Source organism: Anomaloglossus baeobatrachus, chromosome 5 (assembly GCF_048569485.1).
Source record: "Anomaloglossus baeobatrachus isolate aAnoBae1 chromosome 5, aAnoBae1.hap1, whole genome shotgun sequence".
In the NCBI taxonomy this organism is placed as follows: domain Eukaryota; kingdom Metazoa; phylum Chordata; class Amphibia; order Anura; family Aromobatidae; genus Anomaloglossus; species Anomaloglossus baeobatrachus.
This window is the reverse complement of record NC_134357.1, coordinates 564,992,401-565,004,579: the sequence shown is the minus strand read 5'-3', so window position 1 is coordinate 565,004,579 and position 12,179 is coordinate 564,992,401. Positions and strand designations below refer to the sequence as shown.

At 42.0% G+C, this 12,179-nt stretch overlaps 1 protein-coding gene across 1 annotated transcript in view; it reads left to right on the top strand.

The window, feature by feature from the left end:
- Positions 1-10,743, top strand: part of LOC142313031 (uncharacterized) — an 85,232-nt gene extending 74,489 nt beyond the window's left edge. Inside the window, exon 9 of the mRNA XM_075352017.1 lies at positions 9,197-10,743. Coding sequence (XP_075208132.1) covers positions 9,197-10,434 — 1,238 coding nt within the window. The 3' untranslated portion in view covers positions 10,435-10,743. The remainder of the gene's footprint in view (positions 1-9,196) is intronic.
- Positions 10,744-12,179: the final 1,436 nt, after the last annotated feature.

Genomic DNA, 12,179 nt, shown 5'->3' with positions numbered 1-12,179 from the left:
CCTGTTACCCTTGTGAAAAAAAAAGCTACCTGGTTGAAGTAACAATTTTGTGGTAAAATTTTATTTTTTTATTTTCATGGCTCAACGTTATAAACTTCTGTGAAGCACCTGGGGGTTCAGGGTACTCACCAAACATCAAGATAAATTCCTTGAGGGGCCTAGTTTCCAATATGGGGTCACTTGTGGTGTTTTTTTGCTGTTTACGTACCTTAGGGGTCCTCCAAATGCGACATGGTGCCCGCAATCTTTTTCAGCCAAATTTCCTTTCCAAAATTCAAATATTGCTCCTTCCGTTCCAAGCCCTCCCATTTCTCCAAACAAAGGTTTCAGACCACAAGTGAGGTATCACCGCGCTCATAAAAAAGTGGGTAACAAACATTGGGGTCACATTTTTGGAATTACCTCTTGAAAAAGTGAAAAAATTGATGCTAAAGCAACATTTTTGAGAAAAAAATGAAAATTTTCAATGTGACAACGTAACGTTATCAAAATCTGTGAAGTACCTGTGGATCCAAAATGCTCACTATACCCCTAGATAGAAGCCTTAAGGGGTCTAGTTTCCAAAATGGTGTCACTTGTAAGGGGTTTCTGCTGTTTAGGTACCTTGGCGGACATGTAAATGCAACATGGTGCCCGCAATCTATTTCAGCCAAATTTGCTTTCCAAAATTCAAATATTGCTCCTTCTGTTCCGAGCCCTCCCATTTGTCCAAACAGAGGTTTCTGACCACATGTGGGGTATTGGCGCGTTCATAAGAAAGTGGGTAACAAGTTTTGGGGTTCATTTTGTTATGTTATTTCTTCTAAAAGTGAATAAATTTGGGGTAGAGCAACATTTTAGGTAAAATTTTATTTTTTGCTTTTTTTCATTCCACTTTGCTTTAGTTCCTGTGAAGCACCTGAAGGGTTAATAAACTTCTTGGATGTGGTTTTGAGTACTTTGAGGCGTGCTGTTTTGAGAATGGTGTCACTTTTAGGTATTTTCTGTCACTTAGGCCTCTCAAAGTCACTTCAAATGTGATGTGGTCCCTAAAAAAATGGTTTTGTGAATTTTGTTGAAAAAATGGGAAATTGCTGATGAACTTTGACCCCTTCTAACTTCCTAACCCCAAAACATTTTGTTTCAGAAATTGCGCTAATGTAAAGTAGACATGTGGGAAATGTTATTTATTAACTGTTTTGTGTGACATAACTCTCTGGGTTAAGGGCATAAAAATTAAAAGTTTGAAAATTGCAAAATTTTCAAAATTTTCATCAAATTTCCGATTTTTTTTCACAAATAAAAGCAAAAAATATCGTTCTAAATTTATAACTATCATGAAGTACAATATGTCACGAAAAAACAATGTCAGAATCACCGGGATCCGTTGAAGCGTGCCAGAGTTATGACCTCATAAAGTGACACTGGTCAGAATTGCAAAAAATGGCCTGGTCATTAAGTACAAAACTGGCTTCGTCCTTAAGGGGTTAAAATCGCGTTTTGTTTGGGACATGACCTGATAATTTAACAGTCAATCCTACCTAAATAGATTTTTGAAGCATGCTGTAGACCTTACCTCTATTAATAATAATAATTAATAATCTTTCTATTGCGCCATTTCTATTAAACTTCATAAGCACTAAGCAGTTAAGATAGCAAAATAATGGCATTTGGTTTGGTGCAGCAGGTAATTATACGCAATCAACCCTGCCTAAATACTTTTTTTTTTTTTTTTTTTAAAACAAACTGTACCCTACTAGGAAGTGTCTCCCTATACTAACAAAATCTTATAGCAGCGGTTATGGAATAATCTCTTTAAAATGGTGTCTTCTTTGTCGCAGCAATAGGTCATTTAAAACAATCAACTCTAAGTGCCTTTTTACACAAACTGTACCCTCCTCCAATATCTCACCCTGCCCTACACTCAGGTTCCAGCGCTTTGTGATTTAGCCCTGAAAAGAGCTGTTTATAGAATCTTCAAGCAGGTCCTGCCATGCACTAACGATGTCCCTTATCCAGCAGCAGCTCTCCCTACACTCGCTCCGGAAGAACTCCACCTAAGATGTTGATGGCAGGTCTTATATACAGTGGGTACGGAAAGTACTCAGACCCTTTTTAAAATTTTCACTGTTTGTTGTATTGCAGCCATTTGGTAAATTCAAAAAAGTAAATTTATTTCTCATTAATGTACCATCTTGCCAGAAAAAACAAATGTAGAAATTTGTGCACATTTTTTTTTAAACAAGAAAAACTGAAATATCACATGGTCATAATTATTCATACCCTCTGCTCAGTATTGAGTAGAAACACTCTTTTGAACTAGTGCAGCTATGAGTCTTCTTGGGAATGATGAAACAAGTTTTTCACACCTGGATTTGGGGATCCTCTGCCATTCTTCCTTGCAGATCCTCTCCAGTCTGTCAGGTTGGGTGGTGAACATTGGTGGACAGCCATTTTCAGGTCTCTCCAGAGATGCTCAATTGGGTTTAGGTCAGGGTTCTGGCTGGGCCAGGCAGGAATGGTCACAGAGTTGTTCTGAAGCCACTCCTTTGTTATTTTAGCTGTGTGCTTAAGTTCATTGTCTTGTTGGAAAGTGAACCTTCAGCCAAGTCTGAGCTCTCTCTCACTCTCTCTCTCGTGCATCCCCTTTCACACTATCTGCGCCAGATACGGATGTGTGAAAGTACCCTTAGGTTTTGGCCTGGGCGGTTTATATCTGCTGGCTTTCTTTGCTTTAAGTAATTGCTTAATCTTTGGAGGATTTTTATTCCTCTTTATGTTGCTATATATTTTTTTTTTAAACGTATGAATGTGGCTATAATGGACGGCATAAATCAGGATGTGAAACTGACTATTGTGTAAACAGGTCCAGATTCCCTATCTAATCCACAATCTCTGCTTCCCTGCTGTGACTTTGTTCAGTGCTATCAGCTGGTAAAAGCTCTGTTGTATTCTGGTTTCTAAACAGTACAATGGAGGAGGTAGTAACACACACTGCTTTAAACACTCTCTGTACTCTGAAATCTGTCCCTCTGAATGCTACACTGACCTATGCTGCAGGCAGCCCTGAAAAGGGCTTTTTGTGTTAATAAGAGAGGCCTACACTCTCCCTAGCAGCTTCTCACTCTATCCCTACGATGATACAATGCAGGCTTCAGGCGCAATGTGCGCAAAATGGCTGCAGAAGGTCTTTTATAGAACCTATGATGCTGAGCGGCCAACCAATCACAGTAACGCCAAGATGGTTGTGGCATTACTGTGATTGGTTTAAGAAGCCCGGCATGTTTATTGGCTGCAAATCAGCGCCAAAACATGCACTGTGAGCTGTGAGGTCTTATATACAGTAGACTTGTGTGCCTTTCCAAGTCAAGTCCTATCAGTTTAATTAAACACAGCTGGACTTCAATAAAGGAGTAGAACCATCTGGATCACAAGGAAATGGACAGCATGCGACTTATATCAGTGTCTGAGCAAAGGGTCTGAATACTTATGACTGTGCTATTTCAGTTTTTCTTGTTTAAAAAAATTTGAAAAATTTTTATATTTGTTTTTTTCTGTCAAGATGGGGGATGGGGTGCAAGAGTGTACATTGAGAAAAAAATGAACTTTTTTTTTTTTTTTTTAATTTACCAAATGGCTGCAATAAAACAGAGTGAAAAATTTAAATGGGTCTTAATACTTTCTGTACCCACAGTAGACCCAATGATTCGATCCAGCCAGCTAATCACAGTAATACTAGTAGCAAAGATGGTTGCACCAGTACTGTGACTGACAAGCATGTTTAACCCCTTAACGACCCATGACGTACTGAGCACGTCATGGTGACATGGTGCTTAACGACCCATGATGTACCCAGTACGTCATGGTGAAATCATGGGGAACTCTGCCTGAACTCAGGAGGGGCGGTGTCTCCCCCCCCCTCCCCGGACCTACGGAGGCTGTGATTGGCTGAGCAGCGTTCGTCAGCCAATCACAGCCACTGTAATGTTTTAGCCATTGAAAGTGGCTAAAACATTGAAATCCAGCCATGATCAGTGTAGCTATAGCACTGATTATTGGCTGGAGCTGGGTGATCGCTGCTTCACCCGCCCCCAACTTTGATTGGAGAGACCGGCCTTGTGACCGATCTCTCCAATCACCGTGGATCTGGGGCCGGTGACCGCTCCCCTCAGCTTCACTCCATCCGTGGAAGGCAGCTGGGCAGAGAGATCCCTGCAAGTGCCCTGGTAAGCCCCTGCCCCCTCAATCGGCCACCCTGCCTCCGATCCCCCGCGACCGCCGCCGATCTCCTCTATCTGCTGCAGCCCCCTCCATCTGCCACCGCTCTCCCCCATCAGCCGTTGCCCCCCCTCCGTGAGCTGCTGACCACACTCTCCCATCCTCATCTGCTGCCCGCTCTCTCCCATCTCACCCTCCCCGATCTGCTGCCCCCTCCACCATCTCTCACCCTCCCTGATCTGTTGCCCGCTCTCTCCCATCTCACCCTCCCCGATCTGCTGCCCCCTCCACCATCTCTAACTCTCCCTGATCTGCTGCCCGCTCTCTCCCATCTCACCCTCCCTGATCTGTTGCCCCCTCCACCACCTCTCACCCTGATCTGCTGCCCGCCCTCTCTCATCCTCCACCGCTGCTCCATCCACCGCGCCCTCTCCCATCCACCGCGCCCTCTCCCATCCTCCACCGCTCCTCCATCCACCGCGCCCTCTCCCATCCTCCGCCGTGCACTCTCCCATCCTCTGCCGTGCACTCTCCCATCCTCTGCCGTGCACTCTCCCATCCCCCGCCGTGCACTCTCCCATCCTCCATCCAGCTTTTTTTCCATCCCACCTAGTCCCCCCCCCCTTTTTGCAGCACATCCGTGCGTTCGTCCTGATGTTTTTTTTTTTTTTTTATGTAAACTACCGTGTTTTTCCAAAAATAAGACCTCCCCCAAAAATAAGCCCCAGCAGGGATTTTCAGCATTTTCGGAGAAAGGCTTAAATATAAGCCCTCCCCCAAAAATAAGCCCTAGTCCTGGATCAATAATGAAGTGTCCGTGCAGCTAAAAAAGTTAGATACTGCAGGACACTTCATTATGCACAGCGGCACCCGGCAATTACACTCACCCGACACTGAGCAGCAGGACCTGCAGTGATCACACACCCGCACTCATCAGATCTCACACACACACACACACACACACACACACACACACACCAGATCTCACACACAAACATCGGATCGCACACACAGTCAGATCGCACACATAATCCGATCGCACACACAAACATCGGATCACACGCAAACATCAAATCACACACACATACACAAACATCAGATCGCACACACATCGGATCGCATACACACTCACCTCATCCAGTGACACCGATCTCTTCTCGCCGGGAGAATCCTAAGAGGCAGTGCAGTGCAGCGCGATGAACAGGACCTGCGGACGGACACGTGACTTGCTCTCATTCCCTGCTGCCGTAAGTGCTGGATGGGATGTGATGGGATGTGATGGGTGTGTGTGTGTGTGTGTGTGTATGATCTGCTGTGTGTGTCTGCAATCGGCTGTGTGTGTTTTTCTGCGATCGGCTGTGTGTGCCTGTGATAGGATGTGTGTATCTGATCGGCTGTGTGTGCCTGTGATAGGATGTGTGTATCTGATCGGCTGTGTGTGCCTGTGATAGGATGTGTGTATCTGATCGGCTGTGTGTGCCTGTGATAGGATGTGTGCATCTGTGATCGGCTGTGTGTGCCTGTGATAGGATGTGTGTATCTGATCGGCTGTGTGTGCCTGTGATAGGATGTGTGTATCTGATCGGCTGTGTGTGCCTGCGATCTGCTGTGTGTGATCTGCTGTGTGTGTCTGGGATCTTCTGTGTGTGTCAGCTAGCAGCAGGGTAGGACGGCGTGCAGCACCGACCGGAGATCACAGGAGGACCTGGGAAGTACGCAAACGTCCTGGTCTGGTGAGTATGGGTCTCCTGGGAAGTGGGCGGTCTGCTTTTTTGGGGGGTAAACTTACCCCCAACCGTGTTTTTCCAAGAATAAGACCTCCTCCAAAAATAAGCCCTAGTGCTTTTTTGGGGGGCAAAAAAAATATAAGACAGTGTCTGTCTTATTTTTGGAAAAACACGGTAAGTAAGAAGTACAAATAAACTTAGTTTAGAGCCAGTAAAATTATACTTTAGGAATCGTCAACTACAGCTCATATTTGTTTCTTTTTTACTGACGTCCGTATTTTTTATTTCGCCAAACTAATTTTTTTGTATGGGGGAGGGGTCTAGTTTCCAAAATGGGGTCACATGTGGGGTAGCTCCATTGTTTAGACACCTCAGGGAGTCTCCAAAAGCAATATGGGATCCGTTAATAATTCCAATCAATTTTGCTGTGAAATGGCGCTCCTTCTCTTCTGAGCCCTGCCGTGCGCCCAAACAATTGATTTCCACCATATATGAGGTATCTGTGTACTCAGGAGAAATTGTACAATACATTTTATAGTGCATTTTTTCCTGATACCCTTGTGAAAAAAGAGCTACCTGGTTGAAATAACAATTTTTTGTGGTAAAAAATATATATATATATATAATTTTCACGGCTGAACATTATAAATGTTTGTGAAGCCTCCAGGGGTTCAAAGTGCACACTAAACATCTAGATAAATTCCATCAGGGGTCTAGTTTCCAAAATGGGGTCACTTGTGGGGGAGCTCTATTGTTTTGGCACCTCAGGGGGTCTCCAAACGCAACATCGCATCCGCTAATGATTCCAGACAATTTTGCTTTGTAAAAATCAAATGATGCTACTCCTCTTCCGAGTTCTGCCGTGCGCCCAAATAATTGATTTCCACCATACATGAGATATGTGTACTCAGGAGAAATTGCACAATTAATTTTATGGTGCATTTTTCCTGATACCCTTGTGAAAATGCAAAATTTTATGGATAACGTAACATTTTTGTGTAAAAAAAAAAAAAAGTAAAATTTTCATTTTTTCCTTCTACATTGCTGTGAAGCTCCTAAAAGGTTAATAAACTTCTTGGATGTGGTTTTGAGTAGAGTGAAGGGTGCAGTTTTTAGAATGGGGTCACTTTTGGGTATTTTCTGTCGCCTAGGTTTCTCAAATCACTCCAAATGTGATGTGGTACCCAACATTTTTTTTTTGTAAATTTTGTTGGAAAAATGAGAAATTGCTGATGAACTTTGAACCGTTCTAACCTCCTAACGAAAAAAAAAATTGTTTTGAAAATTGCGCTGGTGTAAAGTAGACAAGTGGGAAAGGTTATTTAGTAACTATTTTGTGTGACATATCTCTCAGATTTATGGGCATAACATTTTAAATTTTGAAAATTGCGAAATTTTCGCCAAATTTCTGAAATTTTCACAAACGCAAAAAATATCGGCCTAAATGTACCACTGACATGAAGTACAATATGTCACGAAAAAGCAATGTCAGAATCGCCAGGATCCGTTAAAGCGTTCCAGAGTTATAACCTCATAAAGTGACACTGGTCAAAATTGCAAAAAATGGCCGCGTCTTTAAGGTGAAAACAGGCTGGTGGCTGAAGGGGTTAAAGGCTAAAAATCAGGCCCCAAACATGTGGTGAGGAGACTCTAATCTCGTGAGGTGAGGCGCAAAATGCTTGCTGAGTAATGGATATTGCAACTAGCGCACTATTCGTGCATGCAATGAATAGTACCGAGTATATTCATTCATCACTACTCAGAACATGAGACTGGTTACAACTCTAAAATTTGGCCCGGTCAGGAAGGTTAAAACGGACTTGGTAGGGAAGGTGTTAAAGATGAAAAAAGTTCTGAAGTGATTCTTAATGGTAGGGTTTTTAAAGCTGAGGTTTTTCCCTTATACTGAGGTTTATTTTTTGCTTATTTTGATCTGTTTTGCTTTTGAAATGTGAAATTTAAAACTTTTGAAGAAAAAAAACCCGCTGCTTTTATATAATTTCAGAAATCTCATTCACTTGTTGTGAAATGTATCAACTTTGTAAACTGACAGGAGCTGTGCGTTTGATCACCAGTCTGTCAGTTTACCAGTTCACGTTGCTGATATAGGTGTGAGTCTCACTCATTAAAGGGTGATATGTGCAGCTTCACCCGCATGTGTTTCACAATGATATCCGCAGCGGGATTTACCACTCAAGGTATCATGCGGAACATCAGTTACTGGAAATCCACAGAAAATCTGCTCTGTGGGAACGTTGTCTGAAGGTTATAAGAAGGTGTCAATTAACACAAATTTTGGAAATGCCTAAATAACACAATTGTTACCCCAAAATTACGTCTCTCGGCATTGATCAGGAGGCAGGTATGTCGCCTATTGTTTCACCTTCTTTGAGCATTCAGTTACCAGAACTTACTTATGGACGTATTAGAGGATTTACTTCTGATTTTGTTAGATGTGAGTCTGTGGTTTTTACAGCGGTCAATAATATATTACTATGCTTCCAGCTTTGACTTTAAGGCTATGTGCGCACTTTGCTTTTTACCTGCTTTTTCAACTGCTTTTTCAACTGCAGCGTTTAATGCCAAAATGGTTGTGTTCTGCTTTTCAAGCAAAGTCTATGGGAATTTTGTTTTCTTGTCCGCACTTTGCAGTTCAAACTGCAGCCTTTTTGTTGCAGAACTTTGGTCAAAAACTCAGCTTTGCAGTGCAAAACCCAAATGGCAAAAACAATTCACAAGTTCTGCAACAAAAAGGCTGCAGTTTGAACTGCATAGTGCGGACAAGATACCCAAATTCCCATAGACTTTGCTTGAAAAGCAGAACACAACCATTTTGGCATTAAACGCTGCAGTTGAAAAAGCAGCAAAAAAGCAGGTAAAAAGCAACGTGCGGACATAGCCTTGCTCGCCAATCACAGCCCCTCTGCTTATCTCCGGTCTTTCTGTACTTGCCTGCAGCGATGATCTACCATATACAACATGTGAGCGCTGCTGCCCAGCAATAGCCTCATAGTATACATGATGCAATGGTCATGTGTATTATCGGGCTAATTAACACAGCAGATAAGTAGAACAGGATCGGAGGGGAGCGCTAAGGTGGTAGGTCTGATATAGCAATGGATTCAGCAGGTGACTAATGTTTACTGAAACTTACCACATTCTCCCATAACCCACTATTTTTTGACAACTTGAAAAAACACTTCAAAAATGCCTTTGCTGTCCTAATTTTAGACTTTCTACAAATTCTTCTTGTACATATATTTTTTTTACAGGTGACTGTATTAGGACATCAGAGGGACTTCTAGCATCTTCTAATTTTCATTTATATGATTTTGGTGTGCCACAAGACACATATGAAGAACATTACGTTATCCCAGCTGTATCCTCCGTGCTTCACAGCAAAAATCTAACATCTGATCTACCATCCCAGACTATTAAGGAAAAAAAAAATCACCGAAAGGATGTCAGGTCTACCATAGGAAACAAGCCGTTTTCATGTTCAGAGTGTGGGAAATATTTTAATCGTCATGATAACCTTGTTTCACATGAAAGAGTGCACACAGGGGAGAAGCCATATCCATGCCCAGAATGTAGGAAATGGTTTAAAGATAAATCAACTCTTGTTACACATCAGAGAACTCACACAGGGGAGAAGCCATTTTCATGTTCAGAGTGTGGGAAATGTTTTGCAAATAAATCAGTTCTAGTTACACATCGGCGAATTCATACAGGGGAGAAGCCGTTTTCATGTTCAGAGTGTGGGAAATATTTTAATAGTCATGCAAAGCTTCTTTCACATGAAAGAGTGCACACCGGGGAGAAGCCATATCAGTGTCCAGAATGTGGGAAATGGTTTAAAGATAAATCTGTTCTTGTTGTACATCAGAGAACTCACACTGGGGAGAAGCCATATTCGTGTTCAGAATGTGGGAAATGTTTTGCAGATAAATCAACACTCATTAAGCATGAAAGAATTCACACAGGCGAGAAGCCATTTTCATGTTCAGAGTGTGGCCAAGATTTTAATCAGGTATCAAGTCTTGTTATTCATCAAAGAATTCACACAGGAGAAAAGCCATATTCATGTTCAGAATGTGGGACATGTTTTGTAAATAAATCAGATCTTATTACACATCAGAGAAATCATACAGGGGAGAAGCCATTTTCATGTTCAGAATGTGGGAAATGTTTTGCACATAAATTAAGTCTCGTTAAACATCAAAGAATTCACACAGGCGAGAAGCCATTTTCATGTTCAGAGTGTGGCCAAGATTTTAGTGTGGAATCAAGTCTTGTCATACATCAAAGAGTTCACACAGGGGAGAAGCCATATTCATGTTCAGAATGTGGGAAATGTTTTGCAAATAAATCAAATCTTGTTAAACATCAGAGAATTCACACAGGGGAGAAGCCATTTTCATGTTCAGAATGTGGGAAATGTTTTGTGTGTAAATCAGATTTGGTTAGACATCAAAAACGTCACATAGGGAAGATGTCTTGGCTATGTTGAGAATGTCAGAAATTATTCTTATTTTTTCCAAAACAACACAGCTCACACATTTGATAATAAATTTTCATACCCAGAATGTGGGAAGTATTTTATTTACAAAATAGGATTTTTAACCTCTTATTGTCAAATTGTACAAGAAAACCAATTACCAAAGTCCCATCTCATGAATACAAGAATCAAGTAGAATCCAAATATCTCAAATATAAATCAGACTTGTGCAATGAATATTTTATACTAATATATACAGTGTATGATATACATATGCCAATTTCCAAATTATTATGGAAATTAGATGTTTCAAAGTATTTTCAAATAAATTCATGGATGGTTTTGTGTCTCATGGTCTTTGGTCACTGAAATCAGTCTCAAACACCAGTGATAATGAGTTTGCCAGGTAAGCCCAATTAAGGGAAACTTCAGAATGATGTTCCACATTATTAAGCAGTCACAGGTTTCAAGCAATAGGAATCAGAAAAACGATCTCTCTGCTTCCGTAAGCATTAAATAGTGCAGTGCCTTGGACAATGTATGAAAACATTAGATATTTCACGAAAATGTAAGCGTGATCACCGTCCTGTGAAGACATTTGTGGCTGATACACAGCCCAGATAGGTTCATGCAGATAAAGGATAATGAGGAAGGTGTCTGCCAGACAAATCATTGGATTAAAGAGTAGCTGCTAAAATACCATTACAAGTGGTGGAACTAGAAAGATGGCAGAATCTGCCTCTCAGTCTTCTGGGCAGGATACACTTATTGAAGATGATGAACTTCTCTAAACTTTTATATCCCCTACAAATAATCCCAATGTTATTAAAACACACTGATGTTAAGAAAGTTAATATAGCTATTAGAAAGTTTATTTGGACAGGGCAGCATGCCCGCATCAAATTGCAAACACTTATGATGACTAGAGAAGGAGGTATGAATTTACTAGATATAAGGGGGTATAATTTAGTGTGTATGGCGAGACATATAATAGACTGGCTAAAGGACACCAATTGGTAATTTGACTTAGGACTAGAAAAGGCCTATCCCCACCCGTGTAACATAATTGCACTTCTACATACACGTCAGGGCCTCCTTCTCACACAAATCAAGCAAACAGTGATATTCAGGGACAATTGTTATGTGGAAAGAAATAAGGAGTAAACTAAAGTTATCCTGGAAAAGGGGGGCATGGCCTGACTGAGAATGTGAGCGGCTGCATGGTGTGAGAGCTCCAAACAACTCACCCTGTCTGTGCTTCCACTGTGCCTCAAATCCGTGCATTTTCTACCAGAGCCAACACTGCACTAGATGCTGCACACGCTGGGACCCGTAATCGGTGCTCAGATGGCCGGAGGAATAGCCAGGAAGCAGCGGTAGAAGGGTTTGGTAGAGGAATCCAAGATGGCACGACGTGCAGACCTCAGGTACCAGGGCGGACAGGCCCTCAGCGCGGCAGAGAAGTTGGCGGTGTTTGCGAGGACCCCTAGCAAGAACTCTTCTCTATTGGAGGGTCCAGGGACACAGGCTACTGGCAAGGGCAGCAAATTCTCTACTGGCTCAAACTGCAATGTATGACAGTGCTGACAGTATGGAGGCTTCACCTGAACCACAGTCACCAGCAGAGAGCATCCTTAGGCTATGTTCACACTGCGTTTTTTACCCGCATTTTTGGTGCGTTTTTGCTGCAGAAATTTCTTGAGAAATTGTTGTAACCTTTCTGCAGACGTTCCCCAGCAAAACCTATGGCAAAAAAA